Source organism: Vipera ursinii (assembly GCF_947247035.1).
Source record: "Vipera ursinii genome assembly, chromosome: 1".
NCBI classification, from domain to species: Eukaryota; Metazoa; Chordata; class Lepidosauria; order Squamata; family Viperidae; genus Vipera; species Vipera ursinii.
In genome coordinates, this window is record NC_139512.1 from 2,620,234 (window position 1) to 2,643,635 (window position 23,402).

Here is a 23,402-nt window from a genome sequence, read left to right on the forward strand (position 1 = left end):
CACTCAACGCCCCTTCCCTAATCATCCGATAAACTATCCGGACCGCCCAAAACCACTGTCCCTCCCATGTTCCAGGAAGCTCCTTTGTACACATCTTATCTATCACCATCTAATTTTCTGTTAACAAAGCTCGGCTCCTATAGTTGTTTCTGTATTTCCTTTGCTTGCGGTTTAGGTTAGCTAGCGTTTTCAGCTTGTCACATTTGTATTTGTCAACTTTCAGATGAGATAGAGAGACAATCGTTATTACTTAGGATTTTTCAGGTGGCTTCTTCTAATGTCCTTTAGACTCATTAGAAATTTCTGAATAATATTTTATTCCTTTCACCGTCATAAATATGAATCCGTTGCCAAGCATCTGAATGTAAATCACAAGACCCTGGAGATGCTGCAACTTTCCAGCTGATCAGCGCTTCTTCTGGGCTCAGCAGAAGCACCAGGATCAGTGCCGAGCTCCAGCTGGAGTCTGGCGCTGATCCTGGTGCTTCCATTGAGCCCTGACAGCCCTGAAGAAGCACTGATCCTGGCGCTTCCGCTGAGCCCTGACAGCCCTGCAGCTCCAGCCATCTCTCGGTCAGGCTTGTGTGGTGCTGCCACCAGTTCAGCTCATTCCCCTCCCCCGCTACCACTTTTCTAGCATGGTCATGTACCACCTGCCAGGTGCCAATGTACCACAGATGGTACCCGTACCACTGGTTCAAATGCCTTGGTCTAGTATAGGGGTAGGCAACCTTGGCTCTTTTATGACTCGTGGACTTCATCTCTCAGAATTCCTGAGCCAGCCATGCTGGCTCAGGAATTCTGGGAGTTGAAGTGCAAGAGTGATAAAAGAGCCAAGGTTGCCTAGTATTTAAGGCACCAGACTAGAAACCAGGAGAGTATGAGTTCTAGTCCCAGCTTAGACATGGAGGCCAATAGGAGACTGTGAGTTCTGGTCCCGCCTTAGACATGAAAACTGGTTGGGTGACTTTGGGCCAGTCACTCATTCTCAATCCAGCCCACCTCACAGTGTGGTTGTTGTGGGGAAAATAGGAGGGGGAAAGAATATTAGATATATTCACTGGCTTGAGTTATATACAAAAACAATGAAGGCAGGATATCAGTGCATACCCACACATATTTTTTTTACATATTAGCTGCCTGGAGTTGTGTTTGCCAGATAAGCAGCCATATAAATTGATTAAATAAATAGACTGCACATTTTTGTTTCTGTTTCCTAGTGGAGGAACTTTGTACTTGATAAATTTCATTCCCTGTGCGTTGATCAATCTGACCCTATAGTCAAGCAAGCAAGACCTTTCTTTGATACAAATAATACATTTTAGAAGAATCTGCATTACCTCACCCAACTCTCGTTTGTTTTACCAGTCCCAGTGATGTCCTTAATGTCAGCATTTTGCAGCAAGAGAAAGAGAGAAATAATACTTCCTGTTGTTTGTTTTGGCCCGGAAACCTCTGAGAAGGAACCACTTGAAATCTCTCTGAAATTGAACTTTGAGAAAATTGTTCAACTCCCAGAATTTCCTAGCCAGCAATTCTGGGAATTCTAGGAGAATTCTGGGAGTTGAAGTCCGCAAGTCTTAAAAGTTGCCAAGGTTGGACATCCCTGAACTAAAGGCTTCATTGGAGGGAAAGAAAAGTTAATTTGAGTCCCTTGTACCCCCCCCCCTTTCTAGGGACAACTCTGACATCGCTTCAAAAGGGCAAAGTTCAAACTGAAAGCAAACAATTATCTCACAGTTCACTTTCAGAGAGATTTCAAGTGGTTCTTTCCCAGAGGTTTCCGGGCCAAAACAAACAACGGAGAGTATCATTTCTCTCTGTTTTGCTGCAAAAATGTGACGTCAAGGACATCACTCAAACTGATAAAACAAAGGCCTTCCCGGAAATCTGATGCTGAGTCCTCTGAGTTCATGGTAGGGCAAAAACCAGCATTAGATCTGAAGAAAGGGTGGTAGCCCACAGTCCTGAGCTAAAGATGGCTGGTTCTTCCTTTTGGATCTTCATTATTTTCTTCAGCATTTTCTCTGTATCTGGTGAGTTGATTAACACACTTTTATTCCTTCCTCTTGGCTTTCCGTAGTGTTTTGCTATAGCTTAAAAGTTGTGTTTAGCTTACTTTGTTCTCCATTCCTAGCATTTTTCCTGCAAGTATAGGATCCACTCTTTCCAGATCTATCTTGCTTACCCATGGTTAACTGAACTATAGTTTATGCAATTAACCTACTTTTCTGAACCAACAACAAATCGCAGGGACTATATTTGCAACCACAAGCTAGTCTAAAATCTGCATAGTTATTTTCTGATTTAATTTTTCGTCTGCATGTAGCCAAACCTGGATAGCTGAAGTATGTTTATTGGACTTATATATTCTAGTCTTTAAAAATTATGAGCAAGAACAGGCTTCCTTCATATTCCCCAAACAATGAACTTTTGGAGGTGGAACAGATTAGATTTACCAGGCCATCTTTTGCATATTGGTGGGCTTGACAAAGCAGAGATTTTTAAGCAAGGGATGATGCTAGGAGATGCAAAACAAAGTTATGGCAGGCATGGGTGATAGCACACCTTAAAATATGTGGCAGTTCACTGGAGGGAAGAAATATTGGAACCACAAATCACACAGGAAGCTACAAGGAATCTCCAGAGAAATAAGAATAACAGCCTGCTCAATTTTTAAAAAGAAATGTCAAGAGAGCTTTCCAAAATGCAGGTAGTCCTCGGCTTATGACCACAACTGAGACCAACATTTCTGTTGCTAAGTGAGATAGCTGTTAAGTGAATTTCACCCCATTTTACAACCTTTCTTGCCAGAGTGAATCATTCCCCATTGCTTGTTGGAAAATTGCAAAGGTGATCACATGACCCAGGGACCCTGCAACTGTCATAAATATGAACCAATTGTCAAGCACCTGACTCTTGATCATCGGGATGCTGCAATAGCCATAAGTGTGAAAAATGGTCATGTCGCATTTTCCAGTGTCTGAACTTTGAACGGTCACTAAATGTACTGTTATAAGTCGAGAACTATTTGTACTATAACTTTATTCACTTATCAAACTCTCTGTTGCTCTGATTCTTCCTCCGGTACTTTCATCCTGTGGAGGTGCTGATATTGAGACATAAAGGTTGGAATCTGAAAACTTTAAATACCCTTCCTTACCCATCATTGGATTATCCTAGCTACAATACAATTTGACAGATTCATGGAGGAATTTCTCTAGCAGTCTCTATCAGCCAAGAAGTAAATGGAACCTCCATGGATGGAGGTAGTCTATCTCTAAATAGCAGTTGGTGGTATTTAGTGGGCAAAGACCGATACCAGAGCCTTTTACTTTCATCAAAATGTGGGGGTAGTGGCGCTCTCTCCCCCCCTCTCTCTCTCCATATATATATGGAGAGAGTTATTACTTAGGATTTTCAGGTGGCTTCTTCTAATGTCCTTTAGACTCATTAGAAATTTAAAGTTAAAACAACTGCCTAATATATAATCAGCCCAGGTTCGAATCTCAGATAACGGGTATGACTGACTGATGAGAACATAAAGAGTTCGAAATGATCATCTCAGCCTCCCAAAATTCTTTATTAGCAATTTGAATAATTTGCACAAATAATGAGCTGTCATAAGTTGACTATATCCTGTGGATAAGCCTTGAGTCAGGCCAAAACAGGAATGAAAGAGTTAATTAGCAAGGTGCATTCAAAAAGCCTTGACAAATACTTAACACACATTTGCCTTGCCTTCTAGCTAATAAAAGAGAGAAAGAACCTGTGGCTCAGGAAGTTAAAACAACTGCCTAATATATAATCAGCCCAGGTTCGAATCTCAGATAAAGGGTATGACTGACTGATGAGAACATAAAGAGTTCGAAATGATCATCTCAGCCTCCCAAAATTCTTTATTAGCAATTTGAATAATTTGCGCATATATTAAAGTGAAGGCCAGAGTAAATGGGACATACTGCAAAATTGATTTGTCTTGTCATGCAACTAAAAATGCCATTTTTCCATTGACATTTGGGAATGAGCTTTTTAAAAACTACTTTTAAGCCTCTTTTAAGGACTGCATTGCTGTTTTCATGTGTTCCTTTTTTCAACAAGGCAGAAAATATGTTTTTCCACCACAGTGCTGGAAGAGTTCTCCAGGGCCTGCAAAAAAAAAAGTCAGCATCTGCATTAGCATCTGCACTAAATTCAAGATGAATTTAGTTCTAATTTGATGGCTTTTTTTTCTACTCCAAAAGATTATCTCCCCCCCCCCATCTCTATTTCTGGAAAAAGCTAAGTACACTCAGACCAATTGGACCAGCATAAGGGACAAAAAGAGGGTGTTTGATCCAATTCTGTAGTATTTTCATGCCCCGCTCCCCCACAGATAGGTGGGCACTGGGATTTTGATCTCCATATTCCTTCCTCACCAGCCTGTTCAATTATATATTGAAATGTGGTCCTATGTGTGTTCCTGCCTGGCTCTAGGACATAAGTAAAGTGGTTTTCCAGGATGTAGGCTAAAATGCAGCATTTTCTCCCTCCCAGCGAATCGTCCCAGGGGCCGTATTCTGGGAGGATCAGAGAGCGCCCCCCATCTCAGGCCTTACATGGCGTCTCTGCAGGAAGATGGGAAGCATCTCTGTGGAGGGTTCCTGATTGCTGCGCAGTGGGTGCTGAGCGCAGCCCATTGCTTGGAGGAAACGTGAGTGTGGGATTCCTTCTCTGGTGACTGGAGATGGAAAGCTCATTTTCCACACAAATAAGCCTCTTTTTTTCCACTCTGTGTAACAGCAGGGAATCAGTCCACCAGCCAGGAATATAACAGCCTGCCTCTTCTTATGCCTTAGGCCAGCTTGAATGTTCAGAAATCAGCAGGTAGAAAGATATAACCCACCACAGAAATCCACTCCTTTGCCTAAAGAAGGTGTTACGTATCCAGGTGAAGAGAACACATACACACTTACATAGCAGTCACCACCAGGGGGCGTTGAACTGTAACTGTTTTGGTGGGAACCCAGTTTCGGCGGGAAACAGAGGTTCAAACCGATTGGCCGGCTACTCACCTGGCCAGGTATAAAAGGAGGGCAGGTAACCCCTATTCCCCAGTACAGTCACTTCCACCGAATAAAGATCTGCCATGCTGTACTCATCGTCTCAGTGTCCTACCTGCTCTCCAGAACCCACAACTCAACAGTGGCGACGAAGGTGGGATTCTGCTTCACCATAAGAGCTGAAAGTCACTAGGGGATGGCATCACTTGCTGGAGGAAAGAGGCATCTTTCCACCCCCCTGACGACCAACTAGTCACCATGCTAGTGGCCACATCGGTGGAGCAGGATTCACGGAAGCCGGAGATGGCACAGATCGGACAGCCCCGAGAATTCAACATCCGTCACCCCGAACGGTGGGACTCTCACCTGGGACAGGTCAAAAATTTCCTCCGGGTGAACCGGATCGCGGAAGATGGCCTGGAAGCAGCGACCCTGCTCTGCATAAGCAGGCCCACCATTTACGACTTGGCCGTAAGCCTGTGCTCACTGACACCGATCGAGACTGTCTCATTCCGAGACCTCACCGAGAAGCTGAACAGGCATTTCAAGCCATGAATGTCCGAGCTGGCCTGGTGGTTCCAGTTCGTCCAGAGGGTCCAGCTGCCAGGCAAATCAGCGTCGGAGTTCATCCCAGCCTTGCGGCAGGCCGCCAACCTCTGCAAGTTCTCCAATCTGGACAAGAGGCTGCACGACCGGCTTGTGTTCAGCCTACGCAACAAGTGCCTACAACAGAGGCTGTTTGCAAGGCCAAACTTAACCCTCCAAGATGCTCAGGACGAGATCTTGGCCAACGAGGCAGCCGGCAGCATGGGGCAAGTGGTCCAGACCCCCAGACACAGCAGCCCAGGAGGATCCATCCACCTCAAAGACGCTGTGTATGGCGGGAGCGGAGAAACAGGAGACCGGCATTGACCAGGTTCAGAGGAGGCCGGGACAACGAGGAAGCTGGGAGAACCAGCGGAAGGCAATTCCCTTCCCAAAATGCGCAGGCTGCAGTGGAGACCACGCATGGACAAACTGCAAGTTCTGGTCAGCCACGTGTCGGGCCTGCAGAAAATCAGGCCACATCGCAGTGGTCTGCTGTAGCCGTTTCCAAGAGGGCCTCCACGAGCTACAGCCAGAGGACACGTCGCGGAAAGGTACCGGGGCCCAGAACCCAACCAGCATAGGATTTTTCAAAAGCCAGAGGGCCATCTGCCGAACCGAGGCCCGACAGCCACTTAAACCCAAAATTAAATTGGACGTCCATTTACAGGGCATTCCCTGTAAAATGGAGCTTGACTCTGGCTCTGCAGTCTCAGTCATATCGTATGAGAGTTTTAAACTTATTTGCGGCCAGAGCAAGCAGTGGGTCAAATTGAGGCCCTCAAACATTATCCTCACTGATTTCCAAAATGCCCCAGTAAAAATCAATGGGGAGGCCACCCTTTCAGTGAGGTTTAAGAACTTCCAAGGGTACTTGGATATTATCATAGTTGGGGGCCAGAGAACTAGTCTAGTCGGGCTAGACTGGTTTGAGGCACTATGCATAGGGATCTCAGGCATCTATAGGACCCAGGGAAGCAGCATCGAATCCGTCTGCTCCCACAGAGAGGGCCTCCTCAGGGTGCCACCGGTCAGAGAATGCCGTCTGGTGGCCCCCAGGGGGAGGTCCTTCTCTGTGGGTGCGCCGGACTTGTGGAACTGTTTACCGGTCGAGCTCCGGACGGCGCCCGACCTTCACTCCTTCCGACGGGATCTTAAGACCTACTTGTTTGAACAAGCTGGCCTGGCCTGATGGGGTTTGGGTTTTATTATTGCTTTTAACATATTTTAACTTATTGTTCTAAGGCATTGGGCACTTTGTTTAATCTTTTCTTAATTTTTGTATCTTTGTATTAGTATTTATTGCCCTGTTCACCGCCCTGAGTCCTTTGGGAGAAGGGCGGTATACAAATAAAATTATTATTATTATTATTAATTTGCAGACGTATTCGATAACAAGCTAGGCAGGTATGCCGGGCCCCCCATCTCTTTTAAGCTAAACCCCAGCATCCTCCCCATTAGGATTAAACCCTGGAGAGTCCCCTTTGCGCTTAAACACAAGATAGAAGGGGAGTTAGACAAACTAGTCAAACAGGGAGGCCTACAGCCAGTAGAAGGGGGAGAATGGGAGACCCCCATAGTCACCCCTCTCAAAGCTAACAGGGAGGTCAGGATCTGCGCCGACTATAAATGTACGTTAAATCGGGCCCTTAACCAGCATGCTTACCCGGTCCCAACGGTCAGCCACGTTCTCGCTTCCCTCCAAGGCGGCGCCATCTTTGCTAAGCTAGATCTCGCGCAGGCATACCAGCAGCTGCCGGTTACCAGGGAGACAGCAGAAGCGCAAACAATAGTAATACACAAGGGAGCCTTCAAGGTTAACCGCCTGCAGTTTAGTGTCAGTGTAGCACCAGGCACCTTCCAGGAGGTAATGGAGCGGACTCTTAAGGGCATTCAAGGGGTATGCCCTTATTTTGATGATGTCCTCGTTGCAGGGGACACAGAAGAAGTACTGGCTGAAAGACTGAGGGCAGTTTTAAGCAGATTATGTGCTGCAGGTCTCAAATTAAAAAGGGACAAATGCAGCATTAGAGTGACATCCACTGAATTTTTGGGGTTTAAAATAGATGCCAGTGGGATCCACCCTGCAGAAACCAAAGTGAGGGCAATTAAGATGGCCCCCACTCCCAAGAACAAGGCGGAACTGCAAGCCTTCCTTGGGCTGCTCAACCTTTACCATTCCTTCTTACCCCACAAGGCAGCAATAGCTGAGCCCTTGCACAGGCTCCTAGATAAGAAAGCTGCATGGAGCTGGACCAATGTCCACGAAAAAAGCTTCCAATCCTTAAAGGCCCTACTTTTAAGCAGGTCTACAGTCACCCACTTCATAGAAATAAAGCCCATCTGCATCGCTTGCGATGCTTCACCCTATGGAGTGGGTGCAGTACTGAGCCACCTAGAGGAAAACGGGGAACAGGTGCCCATCGCATACTACTCCAGAACCTTGTCAGGGGCAGAGAGGAACTACGCCCAGATAGACAAGGAGGCCCTGGCAATAGTGGCTGGGGTCAAAAAATTCCACGACTACCTTTATGGTAGGGAATTCACTATATTCACAGATCATAAGCCTCTCTTAGGTTTATTCACCACGGACAAACAAACCTCACAAATTCTCTCCCCAAGGATGTTCAGGTGGTCCATATTCTTATCAGCGTACAACTTTAAGCTGGTTGACAAACCAGGGAAAGAAATGGGCCATGCGGATGAGTTAAGTAGGCTACCTCTGACTAACACAGAACCCGATCTGGCGCCTGCTGCACAGATACTGGCAATCCAAGAGCTACCGGAATGCCCTCTCCATGCAAGGGACATAGCAACTGAGACTGCATCAGATAAAATCCTGAGCAGGGTCCAGTCTTGGGTATTCACAGGGTGGCAAGATAAGAGTCCAGGCCTGGAATTCCAGGCTTATTTCATAAGAAGACATGAATTGTCTGCCCATAAGGGATGCCTGTTGTGGGGTAGTAGGGTCATCATAGCAGACACACTGAGGGATACAGTCCTGAAATCCTTACACGAGGGGCACCCTGGTATAGTGCGAATGAAGGCATTAGCTAGGAGTTACCTTTGGTGGCCAGGGCTAGATAAGGCAATAGAAGAGCAGGTACACGGGTGTTACAGTTGTCAAAGGTCCAGACCTGAGATGCCCCAAGCACCTATCCACAAATGGGAGGCCACACACACACCCTGGTCCAGGGTCCATATAGACTATGTGGGCCCATTCCAGGGACAGCTCTTCCTATTAGTGGTAGATAGCCACTCCAAATGGTTGGAGGTAGTGCCAGTCCCCAATATGACCACGGCCAGAACAATCCAAGTGCTCAGGAGACTTTTTGCCACACTTGGCCTGCCTGACGTCTTGGTATCAGATAATGGGGCTCAATTTACCGCTGCTGAATTTCAGGCCTTCATGAAAGAGAATTTGATTAGACACGTCACATCCGCGCCGTTCCACCCGTCGACTAATGGACAAGCAGAGCGCATGGTGAGAACGACCAAGGATGCAGTCAGGTGCATCATCGTCGGTGACTGGCACCACAGATTGGCAGACTTCCTATTATCCCAACACACCACACCATGCACAGCAATGGGGAAGAGCCCAGCGGAACTCCGTTGGGGCAGACGCCTCATCATCAAATTGGACAGACTTCACCCCGACATAGTGGCTTCAGAGACTGAGCAACCCAAAACCCCTAGGTAGTTACACCCTGGTGACTTGGTCTGGGCCAGGAAGTATGGGTCCGGACATTTGTGGATTCTGGGGGTGGTGGTTGACAAAACCGGGCCTTTATCCTACATAGTAGGGGTGGAAGGGGGGTCGTCAGGTCAGATGGCACATAGACCAGGTCAGGAAATGGGTTCCTGAACGGTCACACAGCGACCACCCAGAAGACTACTCATCATCAAGCTCAAATCATCACTACCAACCCCATCGACAAACAATAGAACCTGAGCCCGAGGAGGACCTCACTGACCCAGTACTGTTGCCAGTAAGCCCTGTTCAACCGGAAACAGTCAACCAGGACTCAAACACTGACTCTGCCGTCCAAGACATGGGGGAAGTTCCCCTAAGACGTTCATCCTGGGTTCATCAGCCACCTGCGTACCTGTCGGACTATGTGCATCAATAGGGACCATTTGTTGAGGGGATTGTTTTGTCTTTTAAGGGGGAAGGGGTGTTATGTATCCAGGTGAAGAGAACACATACACACTTACATAGCAGTCACCACCAGGGGGCGTTAAACTGTAACTGTTTTGGCAGGAACCCAGTTTCGGCGGGAAACAGAGGTTCAAACCGATTGGCCGGCTGCTCACCTGGCCAGGTATAAAAGGAGGGCAGGTAACCCCTATTCCCCAGTACAGTCACTTCCACTGAATAAAGATATGCCATGCTGTACTTATCCTCTCAGCGTCCTTCCTGCTCTCCAGAACCCACAACTCAACAGAAGGCAACCATTTGGTTGTATCTGCTGCCTTAATTACTGGCGGTTGTTCAGAGAAGAGGACAATGTGGTCCATAAAAAGATAGAAAGAAGAAGCTGCAGGTTGGCTGATACAAACATCTCCAAATCAATTATTACGTAATATCTTACTGGAGTTCAGACATGGACACAGTCCCCTCCTCTTCCCCATCCTTTCCCTTCCCTTCCCTTCCCTTCCCTTCCCTTCCCTTCCCTTCCCTTCCCTTCCCTTCCCTTCCCTTCCCTTCCCTTCCTTCCTTCCTTCCTTCCTCCCTCCCTCCCTCCCTTCCCTTTGAGATTACATTTGAAGGTTGCATAGCTATATTCTTATAACAAGCAGGAGATCCTATACCATTCCAGACAAATGGCTGCCCAACTCTCTTCTTAAAAACCTCCAGTGATGGAGCACCCACAATTTCTGGAGGCAAGTCGTTCCACTGATTAATTGTTCTCACTGTCAGGAAATTTCTCCTTAGTTTTAGGTGGGATCGCTCCTTGATAAGTTTCTTCCCATTATTTCTTGTCCGCCCCTCAGATGTTTAAGAGAATAGGTCGACCCCCTCCTCTCTGTGGCAGTCCCTCAAATATTGGAAGCCTGCTGTCAAGTCATCACATTTATAGCAGTCGTCCATCTGATTGTTTCAGAGGGCAAATACAATTATGCAAACACAGCCACCGTGCATTTAGTGCATTCAGCAAAACCGTTTATTTAAACAAGCCAAACTTTAGCCCACGGTGTAAACTCAACCATCTCCATATATAGCGTGGTTGGCTCCTAATTTCCCTTTGATTAACTTTTTAGGTTATTAAGAAGCTATATCAAATGTAGATATGAAAAGCAGTTTCAAGAAGTGTGATACTTAGTTTTAAGTTTGACTCAGTATACTTAGACCTCTTGCATATTTTTATCTATTTCTGCTTGTTTTTATCCATTTATCTTTAATTTAACTTTCCTTCTTGATCAACTATAATTCTAACAAAACAGAATATTTGTAGCTCAGGGTTGAAATGAACGGTTCCAGGTGCTGTCTGGGTCATCGCTAGCACTGATGAAGTTACCTAGTTTGGGTAATGAAATGTCTGTAGGAAGCCAATCAAGCTCAGAGAGCACTAAGCCCTTCCACTGAAATTCTGTTACGTTTAGCACCACAAGTAAACCAAGAGCTGAGCTGAACAGATCCCACTGAGGTTTTAACTCTTTACATTTCCACATCTATTGTGAAACATGCATCAATCTAAAAATAATAGAAAACATCATTCTCTGAAGGGTTGTATGACAAGGAGGCATGCTAGAGACCTGTTAACATAGGGGGCCCTGATTATGCACACTAACCACAATCTCCGGTGCAGGAAAAATGGGACGCTTCAAGTCCTTTTGGGAGCCCATTCACTCTCAGAAGCCGAACCAAGCAAACGACTGTATGGAATCCGTCAACTCATTCCTCACCCAGGCAGCAGTGAAGACACCATTCTTGATGATCTCTTGCTTATCCAGGTGGGTATTCCATGGCTTAAATCAATTTTGCCTTCTAAGAAAATCTAATGGCATGTGGGAATGGTCTTGGGAGACCTGATGAGGAGGTGCTCCCTAGATAAGAGGGAGCAGAGCCCACAGCTGTATAATGAGCAGAGCAAGAATCTCATGTGGGATTCTTCTTAGGTTATCAAACTGTAAAGTGACAACAGGACAATTGTACTTTGCACTACATGTACAAGATTCTTACAGATAGTCCTCGACGTACAACCACAATCATATTGTCAACCACAGTTTCTTAAAAAATTTGCATCAAATTTTTGGGACTATCTGACAGTTATTTGCAAATTTATTGTTAGAATTGTATGTAAAACCAGCTTTAGCCAATATGCAAGAGATAAGAGGTACTGAGATATTGGAAATACAGGTGAAACTCGAAAAATTAGAATATCGTGCAAAACTTCATTTATTTCAGTAATGCAGCTTAAAAGGGGAAACTAATATATGAGATAGACTCATTACATGCAAAGCGAGATAGTTCAAGCCGTGATTTGTCATAATTGTGATGATTATGGCTTACAGCTCATGAAAACCCCAAATCCACAATCTCAGTAAATTAGAATATTACATGCAATCAATAAAACAAGGAATGTACATAGAACAATATTGGACCTCTGAAAAGTATAAGCATGCATATGTACTCAGTACTTGGTTTGGGCCCCTTTTGCAGCAATTACTGCCTCAATGCAGCGTGGCATGGAAGCTATCAGCCTGTGGCACTGCTGAGGTGTTATGGAAGACCAGGATGCTTCAATAGCGGCCTTCAGCTCTTCTGCATTGTTTGGTCTCATGTCTCTCATCTTTCTCTTGGCAATGCCCCATAGATTCTCTATGGGGTTCAGGTCAGGTGAGTTTGCTGGCCAATCAAGCACAGTAATCCCACGGTCATTGAACCAGGTTTTGGTGCTTTTGGCAGTGTGGGCAGGTGCCAAGTCCTGCTGGAAAATGAAGTCAGCATCCCCATAAAGCTCGTCTGCGGAAGGAAGCATGAAGTGCTCCAAAATCTCCTGGTAGACGGCTGCGTTGACCCTGGACTTAACAAAGCACAGTGGACCAACACCAGCAGATGACATGGCTCCCCAAATCAACACAGACTGTGGAAACTTCACACTGGACTTCAAGCATCTTGCAGTGTGTGCCTCTCCATTCTTCCTCCAGACTCTGGGTCCTTGGTTTCCAAATGAGATGCAAAAGTTGCTCTCATCAGAAAAGAGGACTTTGGACCACTGAGCAACAGACCAGGTCTGTTTTTCTTTAGCCCAGGTAAGACGCTTCTGACGTTTGTTGTTCAGGAGCGGCTTGACAAGAGGAATACGACATTTGAAGCCCATGTCCAGGATCCGTCTGTGTGTGGTGGCTCTTGATGCACTGACTCCAGCCTCAGTCCACTCCTTGTGAAAGTCCCCAACACTTTTGAATGGCCTTTTCCTGACAATCCTCTCCAGGCTGCGGTCATCCCTGCTTCTTGTGCACCTTTTTCTTCCACGCTTTTCCCTTCCACATAACTTTCTATTAATGTGCTTTGATACAGCGCTTTGGGAACATCCAACTTCTTTTGCAATTACCTTTTGAGGCTTTCCCTTCTTATGGAGGGTGTCAATGATGGTTTTCTGCACAACTGTCAGGTCAGCAGTCTTCCCCATGATTGTGATTCCTACTGAACCAGACTGAGAGACCATTTAAAGGCTCAGGAACCCTTTGCAGGTGTTATGGCTTAATTAGCTGATTAGAGTGGGACACTTTGAGCCTAGAATATTGCACCTTTTCACAATATTCTAATTTATTGAGATTGTGGATTTGGGGTTTTCATGATCTGTAAGCCATAATCATCACAATTATGACAAATCACGGCTTGAACTATCTTGCTTTGCATGTAATGAGTCTATCTCATATATTAGTTTCCCCTTTTAAGTTGCATTACTGAAATAAATGAACTTTTGCACGATATTCTAATTTTTCGAGTTTCACCTGTAAATGTTAATGCTCATAGTTAGGATCTCTTTCCTAAATAAACATTTTTGCAGCAGGAAACTAGTGCATAGTCCCTTATACAGGTAGTCCTCAACTTACCACCACAATTGAGGCCAAAATTTGTGTTGCTAAGTGAGACGGTTGTTAGGTGAGTTCCACCCCATTTTATGACCTTGCTTACCACAGTTGTTTAAGTGAATCACTGCAGTTATGTTAGTTAGTGACATGGTTGTTAAGTAACCTGGCTTCCCTATTGACTTTGCTTGTCAGAATATGACAGAAAGTGATCACATGACCTTAGGACACTGCAACTCTCATAAATATCAGCCAGTTGCCAAGTGTCCAAAATTTGACCCCGTGACCATGGGTATGCTACAATAGTCGTAAGTATGAAAAGTGGTCATGTCACTTTTTCCAGTGCCGTTGTAACTTTGAATGGTCACTAAACAAATAGTCTAATTTCATGGCTTGTCCACATAGGGAGGCTGACAGAAAATACTCTTATTTTGCCTTTCCTTGGGCATCTTCTCTCTTGGAAATGCTTACCACCCTCTTTCCGGTATCCATGACAAAGCCTCCTGCATCCCAAATATCTCCAGAAGCTCCATAAGGACTGTGTAGATAACAGTCTTTGGCAATTGGATAACTGACCTGTGATTATCAAAGTGTACATTCAGTTGTCAAGCAAAGATTACTTTTATCTGGTCTGACCTTAGTGTCTTCGACTGATAATCTTTTTTCTTGGTGTCTTCCCACAATTTTCCCAACATCTGATTTTCAACTGCAACAGAACAGCCTGGCCAACCCATTCTTAGCTTCTGATCCCATGACACTCACCCTATCTCAGCTCCCAACCATGATTTAACGGTAAATGATTGTCTCTTATCTCCCACAAAACCAATCTTTTTCCTTCTTAAGCCGCCAGAGAGCCATAGTGTATGAAACTTTATGTCGATTCCCCCTTTTAGACAAGTGATTTTATTCCTTCCCTCCTTCACATAGGAGAGGTTCCTATATCTTAGGTAGGTTATGCATCCTATTCACCAGCCAATCAACACCCTCAAAATTTTCACACCTACCCACCAACATAGAAAACCAGTTTGAATACTACTGGAGAAAAGCCATTTTGTTCTTTGTCTTTTGCAGATTTAACATTAGCCCTTCTGATTCTGGAGAATAGTCCTTCTTTCAGCTTCCACACAACCACAGGCTTCCACAGGCCTGAAGGAGTCTTGAGAATCTCTGAGCTGAGTGTGCAGATAGTCCTGGACTTACGACCACAATAGACCTCCAAAATTTCCATTGCTAAGCAAGACAGTTGTTCAGTGACGTTTGCTGCATTTTATGACCTTTCTTGTCACAATTGTTAAGTGAATCACTGCAGTTGTTAAGTTAGTACTCTATTGATAAGTGACTCTGGCTTCCCCATTGACTTTCTTTGTCAGAAGGCCACAGAAGGGGATAACGTGACCCCAGGACATTGCAACCGTCATAAATACATGCCAGTTGCCAAGCAGCCGAATTTTGATCATGTAACCATGGGGATACTATAACAGTCGTTAAGTGTGAAAAGTGGTCATAAGTCCCTTTTTTGGTGCTGTTGAAACTTGGGTTACTAAACAAATGGTTGTAAGTCGAGGACTACCTGTACTCTCCACATGCCCGTCAAAAAATTGCTGTTAAGTGGTGCTTTTTAATGGAACGGGAAGCAAAAATTATAAATGCTCTGGATGGCCATCCTACTAAAAATATTATTTGCAGCCAGTGGCGTAGCGTGGGGGCTGCAGGGGGGGCCGGCCGCACCGGGCGCAACATCTGGGGGGGCGCGCTCGCACTCGCAGCTCTCTGCCCCTGCCTGGCTCACTCACTCTCTCTCACTGCAGTGCTGGCTGTGCGAATCCGATCCGAGCCGCCGGGTCGCCGCCCACTGTGGAGGGGGGGTGCCAGGCGTGCAGTGCGGTGCGGAGAGAGAGCGAGGGACTATCTGGGGGAGGGACAGTGCAGACTCGAGTGCTAAAATCCACGGGTTAGGGGGCGCAAATTACTTGCCTTGCCCCGGGTGCTGACAACCCACGCTACGCCACTGTTTGCAGCTACAATTTCGATAAAATGAAATCCAATTTGGTTTTTTCTCTTGCCTCTGTTCCCTTTTGGGAGTGTGTGCTCCTTTGTCACTTAAAGGTCAAGTGAGATCTTTACCCAAACGGAGTACCTCCTTGATTCAGAATTGGACTGAGGCATTAAAATCTTCTCTTTTCTCATTTTTTAAAAAACATATTTTGCACAGACCATTGCACACTCACATAGGATTATGGGGAAGGTGGCGTTAAAAAAAGTCAAGATGAAAGTCCTTACTGGAGAACTGATTGTTGTGAGTTTGCTAGAATCAAAATATGAGATAGGTGGCCATATAAATGCTGTAAATGAGCTCATAAATAAATACACTGAATCCCATCCTTATTTTTACATGCATCCTGTATGCATTTGCAGGTTTTCATGTCCTATTAATTCTACATTTTCCATATACAGGACACCTATGATTAAAAGCAACTGCAGACAGTGCACTCATATTGATACATTCTCTTTTTTCTATTCTTTTCCTTTTGTTGCAATGTTGTACATCATCATACATTGTGCTACTTCAATGCAATAATATCTGTATAATATGATTTTAAATAATTAACATGCCATTATTTAAAAAGCTCAAAGTATTGGAAATATAAAGAGAAAAGTAAAAGTTCTTTTCAGTATTAATTGCCATTTAGGATGTCAATGTTCCAAGCATACGATTATTTAATTTTTCAACCAAAGTTGTGTACAGTATAAGGTAAAAAAAGAAAGATGTAATTCACATCAAAGTGTTAGTTATGTAATTATAGTTTTAGTCTTGAACTAATTAATACAGTATTAACGTCTCTGTTGTTAGTGTTTGTGCATGCTGATAAAAGGAATTAAACAACAGATGAAGCACATTTAACAAAAGTTTATATATATATATATATATATATATATATATATATATATATATATATATATATATATATATATATATATATATATATATGTATTGTTTTGTGCAAGGCTTTGCAGGAACATGTCTGAATCTTACAAAACCATCATACAAAGTGGGGTTTGGTGCAAACTTAGGTCCTGTTTTAATTTTCCCGCTTTCAGGACCAACTCCCTTTTTAAAAACAACCTTTTAACCCCTATTTGGGGTAGAGTCAGGGCACTGGATGGAGCTGAGCATTTACTGAACAGATGCCCTTCCTGACATCACACGGAGTTCACAGCAGATATTTTTTCTCTGCGCCCCAGGAAAGAAACATCTGTCGCTATCTAGAATTGAACTCTCAACCTAATGCTCACCTGTTCTTCCCATTTTTATAGCAATAGAATATTGGCAATCAGGGATAAAAGTGAAATTGATGATTTATGGTAAAGAATTGATATCCTGGATTCAGTTTGCTTCCTTTATCTCTGGTTCTCTCAAAAATAGCTTGCAGAGCCCGCAGTCCTTGGGCCACACGTACAGATCCTGGCATACCAGACTGTAAACAATGATGTCCCTGCAAACACTCGGTGTGAAGTAGCCGGCTGGGGCATTATCAGCAATACGGGAAAGAAACCGGACAGGCTGCAGTTTGTGCAACTCGCCATCATCGCTCGAAATCAATGCAATATGAGGAGATACCATGATGGGAGAGTGACGGAGAACATGATGTGCGCTGAATCCAGAAAGAAAGACTCCTGCAAGGTGATCACAGGGCTGGGGTGGGAGCATGGAGAGAAAGAAAGAGGAGGGTTACAATGCTATTCTGGGCTGAAGCAGAATCTCGGAAATTGTAAGAGTGAATTCTCAGTCAAACTTTCAGTGAGTTAATTAAGGCTTCCTATTGCCCTAAACTCCGCAGCCTATTTTCATTTAAACCATGTTCTTCATTCCCCACTTTCTTTCCATGGCCTCTCACACCTGGTTATTTGATTGAGACTTGTTCAGGATAAACTGCCTTGAACATGGATGCTCTACTGCAGGTAGCAAGCCTGCCCGATCTCACTCACTACCCCCAGGATGCACATGATATCCAGCCATACTTAATGCTTATGTGGCCCTGGGCTCCCTGGAGAGGTTACTAATTTTCTCTTTCTCTCTATTAGTGTATATCTACAGTCTGTCTGTCTGTCTGTCTGTCTGTCTGTCTGTCTGTCTGTCTATCTATCTATCTATCTATCTATCTATCTATCTATCTATCTATCTATCTATCTATCTATCTTTGAAGGAAAAATCTTCATCAGGGTCCAGTCCAAGCTGGGAATAAACAACTTAGCAAGTGCTTTAGAAAGAAGGCTGTAGTTTATTGAAGAGGAGAACCAGACAGAAAGATGGCTCTGGAAAAAAAAGAGTGAGCACATATAGCAGGGAGTAGGTTTTTATACCTTCTGAGGTTCTTGAGGTTGTTTCCTGTTATGTAGCAGGTTCTTCGTGCAGGAAAGGAGATGAGGCAAGTGAGTTCAACAAAGCTCATGGTTTATTGCTTGCAGGATCTGAACTGAGAACTGGGCTGCAACTAGCAGCAATTTATAGCCTAGCCCCTAGGCGGCAGCCAATAAGTTTAAAGCAACCATTGCTGCCTAGGGACAGCCAATAGCAGCACTGGAGGCCTGGAGTCTGGGTAGCTGGAGAGCCATTAGCTGCTCCAGCTAACCACGTGGTATTACAATTGAGCCCAATACATAACACTATCTATCTATCATCTACCTACCTAGCTAGCTACCTACCTACTAGAAGAAATTTCCTGACAGTGAGAACAATTAACCAGTGGAACAACCTGCTTCCAGAAGCGGTGAATGCTCCAACACTGGAAGTTTTTAAGAAGAGACTGGACAGCCATTTGTCTGAAATGATATAGGGTTTTCTTGCCTGAGTAGAGGGTTGGACTAGATGACCTCCAAGGTCCCTTCCAACTTTATTTTCTATCTATCTATCTATCTATCTATCTATCTATCTATCTATCTATCTATCTATCATCTATCTATCTATCTATCTATCTATCATCTATCTATCTATCTATCATCTATCTATCTATCTATCTATCTATCTATCTATCTATCTATCTATCAGAAGAAATTTCCTGACAGTGAGAACAATTAATCAGTGTAACAGCTTATCTCTGGAAGTTGTAGGTGCTCCAAAACTGGAGATTTTCAAGAACAGATTGGACAGCCATTTGCCCAGAATGCTGTAGGGTCTCTTGCTTGAGCAGGAGGCTGGATTATTAGAAGACCTCAAAGGTCCCTTCCAACCCTGTTATTCTATGTGATTCTGTGTGTCTATCTGCATCTCTCTCTCTCTCTTTCTCATCTCTTTCTCTCTCATTTATCTATCCACTTTATTTATTTATACATTTATGCTGACTCAGTAACTAAAGTAACTCTAAGTAGCTTCCCAGGGCAGTAGAGGGAGAATAATCATGTTCCCAAAACGGAGGGTGGTGTTTGAACTAGGAATTGCAGAATACTAGGATGGAGAGAAAATTATTTTTAATTCCTACTTCCTATCTTGCCTTTAAGGGACGCGGTGGCTCAGTGGGTTAGGACGCTGAGCTTGTCGGTCAGAAGGTTGGCAGTTTGGCGGGTCGAATCCCAAGTGCCGCGTAACAGAGTGAGCGCTTGTTACTCGTCCCAGCTTCTGCCAACCTAGCAGTTCGAAAGCACGTAAAAATGCAAGTAGAAAAATAGGGACCACTACGGTGGGAAGGTAACAGCGTTCCGTGTGCCTCTGGTGTCTAGTCATGCCGGTCACATGACCACGGAGACGTCCTCGGACAAGCGCTGGCTCTTTGGCTTTGAAACGGAGATGAGCACCGGCCCCTACAGTTGGAAACGACTAGCACGCATGTGCGGGGGAATCTTTACCTTTAACTTTATCTTGCCTTTGAATGCCTTTTTGGTCCTAATGATACATTTATTTTTATTTAACTACTTTTATTTTAGCTGAATTACTCTATGAAAAAAAAACTCCCAACACCATCAGGTTGGGTCCAAGGTTTGGAGGGAGTGCATTGCCCCTTAAACTTCACTTCAAGCCCTTTAGGAAATTAACCTGAAGATATTGTGGGGAAATTGGGAAAGGAATAGAAGAAAGAGAAAGCACAAATATTTATTTTCCCCAGATTTTTTTTAATTGAATTTCAAACAAAATAATAATAATAATATATAGAAGAAGAAATTTTAAAAAATTAGAAAGATACCGATGGCCAAATCTGGCCCTAGGTTCTGCCTTCATTTATCTTTTCCAATAAGCAACCAAATCGGAAGATCATTGAAAAGCATTTTTTTAAGTACTCTGATAAACTGCAGCCTCCCTATGAAAAGGGGGGGGGGCGGAGAAATGGATTACATTTACTTTTATACAGTAGTTACCCCAACAAAGAACTTCAAAACAAAAGCTGATTGGTTTTAGAAATAGACATCTGTTCAGTCACATCACAGGCGTTTCAGCATCCAATAATATGAGAGCACAGCTGTAGAAAAGAGCATTGTATTCCGAGTAAAAGTAAAAGAAGCATTTGCCAAGTAGTCCCAAAGATACTTTTTCAAGAGGCAACTGGACTTCCTTGTTTTTCTTTGAAGACCTTTCGCTTCTCATCCAAGAAGCTTCTTCAGCTCTGACTGGATGGTGGGGGAATGGAAGGATTTATACTCCTTGCAGACAGCTGGTCATTTGCATTCTTTTAGAGAGTCATTGAGGCTACTTGGAGGTTTGTCCGTGTCCTCAAGGTCACCTGAGTAGTGCAAATGGGTGTGGAGCCTTCTTGGAACTGCTGAAAGGACTGTGTGTGTGGAGCTGTGCTTCCTGCAGGACGTATTCTGCCCCTTGTCCCTTGAACACAGGCACAGGTGTTGGGGATGAGTTTGTGTTGTCTGCGACTCAAACTGAAACGCAAAGGATACCTGTAGTCTGCAATTTTTTTTCTGGAAAGCTGTTCATACTCCCGTACCATTGAAAAGAGTGGAGAGAAATCTGGGAAACAACATTTCAGATCATTCAGAGTGACCCAGCCTTTACTGAGAAATCCCTCTTCCAATTTCCAACATTTTGTATGGAAATATTTTTAGAAAATACAAGTAACATTATAATTGAATAGGTAAGATGTGTAACAAGACTCATAGACTTTGGTATGAAAAGGGGACAAGGGAGAAGTTGAGAGAAGGGAAATTCTGGTCACCTAATATAAAATATTTGGAAATCATAAATAACAGTGGGGGTTTCCCCCCCCCCTTTTAAAAATATTGATGGGAATTTAAAGTTTATGCATAGGCTAAAAAGTATTGATAAAGGTAACAAGAATTTTTTTTTGTAACCCAGTTGAAAATAAGAATTTTGTTTGTCCAATATGAGATAACAGATATTACTAGAAAAAAAGAGGGAGTATTTAAGCTTCTAAAAATTAGACCTAAACTAAAAGATTTATTGGTTAACCCAGACAATACATATAATAGTTTTGATTTATTAGAGGGGATACTGTATTATTAATTAGATGGTTTTAATATGGTGGAAAATAGATAACTTTTAGAAAACAGAACAAGGCTATATTCAAATAGGTAAGATGTGTATTTAGAATATTAGATTTTGTTATGAAAAGGGAAAAAGGAAGAAGTTGAGATAAGGGAAACTTTGGTTACCTAAAGCTTGGAAACTATAAATACCAAATGTTAATTTCAATATTCATGGGAAATTAAAGCTTGGGAAAAAAGCAATAACAGGACAATTAAGATATGTATAAGCGAAAAATTATTGGTAAATGTAACAAAGATATTTTTACTTAGCTGATAATAATAAGAACTGTATTAGCCTAATAAGATAGTAGATATTAAGAGAAAAAGAGAGGAAATATCTGATGTTGTAACTTGAGATTTATACTAAAGACTTACATGTTATTGAATTATTAACCCAGTCACCACATTGCTCTTTAAATACTTAATTGTAAAATTAGAAAATTAATAAAATATTATAAAAAAAAAGAAGAAGAGGGAGCCAAGCTATTTTCCAAAGCACCTGAAAGCAGGACAAGAAGTAACGGATGGAAACTAATCAAGGAGAGAAGCAACCTAGAATTACGGAGAAACGTCCTGACAGTTAGAACAATTAATCAGTGGAACAACCTGCCTCCAGAAGTGGTGAATGCTCCAACAATGGAAGTTTTTAAGAAGACACTGTGTCTGAACCATGTGTCTGAAATGGTATAGGGCAGGGGTAGGCAACCTTGGCTCTTTTATGACTCGTGGACTTCAACTCCCAGAATTCCTGAGCCAGCCATGCTGAGGGGAAATGGAGAGGTTTCCAAGCTGAGCCATGCTGGCTCAGGAATTCTGGGAGTTGAAGTCCACGAGTTATAAAAGAGCCAAGGTTGCCTACCCCTGGTATAGGGTTTCCTGAAGGGGATTGGGCTAGATGACCTCCAAGGTCCCTTCCAACTCTATTATTATTATTATTATTATTATTATTATTATTATTATTATTATTATTATTATTATTATTTTCTTTACCACATCTTTACAAAGTAGGTGAGTGATAGGAATAGATGGAAAAACTCATGGGAGCTGAGATTTGAAGCAAGGTATTACTAATAAATAAAAGGGACGCGGTGGCTCAGTGGGTTAGGATGCTGAGCTTGTCGATCAGAAGGTCGGCAGTTTGGCGGGTCGAATCCCGAGTGCCACGTAACAGAGTGAGCGCCTGTTACTCGTCCCAGCTTCTGCCAACCTAGCAGTTCGAAAGCACGTAAAAATGCAAGTAGACAAATAGGGACCACTCCGGTGGGAAGGTAACAGCGTTCCGTGCGCCTTTGGTGTCTAGTCATGCCGGCCACATGACCACGGAGACGTCCTTGGACAAATGCTGGCTCTTCGGCTTTGAAACGGAGATGAGCACCGGCCCCGAGAGTCGGAAACGACTAGCACGCATGTGCGGGGGAACCTTTACCTTTACCTTATTACTAATAATGGTAATATTAAAACGGACTGACTCTGATTTGCTTCTCAGGGAGATTCTGGTGGACCTATTGTTTGCAATGGCATTGCTGAAGGCATCGTGACCACTGGCTCCACTATTTGCGGCAACGTGAAGAAACCTGGGATTTACACCCGGACCGCACCTTACGTCTCATGGATCACCATCACCATAGCAGCCAACAATTAAGTCATAGGAGGGACTGCTTGAGAACTCTCCCTGCTGAGGCTTTTAGATGCAAAGGGGGATGAGATTGGACAACCATTTGTTTGAAATGATATCTTTCCTGCCTGTCTTCTAATGGTTGGACTAGATGACCTCCAAATGTCTCTTCCAGCGCTGTTATTCTGTTCTCCCAAGAGGTTCAGAAAGGAATCTCTTTCTCTTATGGAGATGGACTTCTTTCTTTTCTTTTTATCAAGGGGCACCTATAAATCAACCAGCAATGCTTACCAACGACTGTTGCCAGTTTGCAAAAAATAAAGAAATAAATGGAATGCAGATGCTGCTTTTATCATTATTTAACGATTCAGAGAGACTGGAATTTCAATCCTCATGATATCCCTCTTCCCAATCTCTTATCTGAGTGGTGGCTAACTTCAGAACATGGTTTTGTGTGCTAGATTTACTGGCCTCCAAATTCTGAGTATAATTACTGACATCTCCAAAGTGGACCAGGGCAGAAAACCCGGGAGAATTCCTGCACATCATATTAAACCGTACTTGTTGGGCAACTCTGGGAGGTGAAACCCACACACCTTAAAGTTGTCATCTTAAAGTCAGAATAATTCTAATTC

The 23,402-nt window shown here is 43.6% G+C and overlaps 2 protein-coding genes across 2 annotated transcripts in view; one reads left to right on the plus strand and one right to left on the minus strand.

The window, feature by feature from the left end:
• LOC310632727 (uncharacterized protein) overlaps positions 1 to 23,402 on the minus strand; it is a 474,991-nt gene that overhangs the window by 285,690 nt on the left and 165,899 nt on the right. The gene's annotated exons all lie outside the window — the stretch shown is intronic.
• Positions 1,911 to 23,100, plus strand: LOC310634711 (complement factor D-like). Its single transcript, XM_083353245.1, has 5 exons — positions 1,911 to 2,036; positions 4,537 to 4,693; positions 11,438 to 11,582; positions 17,092 to 17,349; positions 22,639 to 23,100. Exons 1-5 carry the CDS (start codon positions 1,979 to 1,981, stop codon positions 22,792 to 22,794), a joined length of 774 nt encoding a protein of 257 aa, XP_083209371.1. The 5' UTR covers positions 1,911 to 1,978; the 3' UTR covers positions 22,795 to 23,100.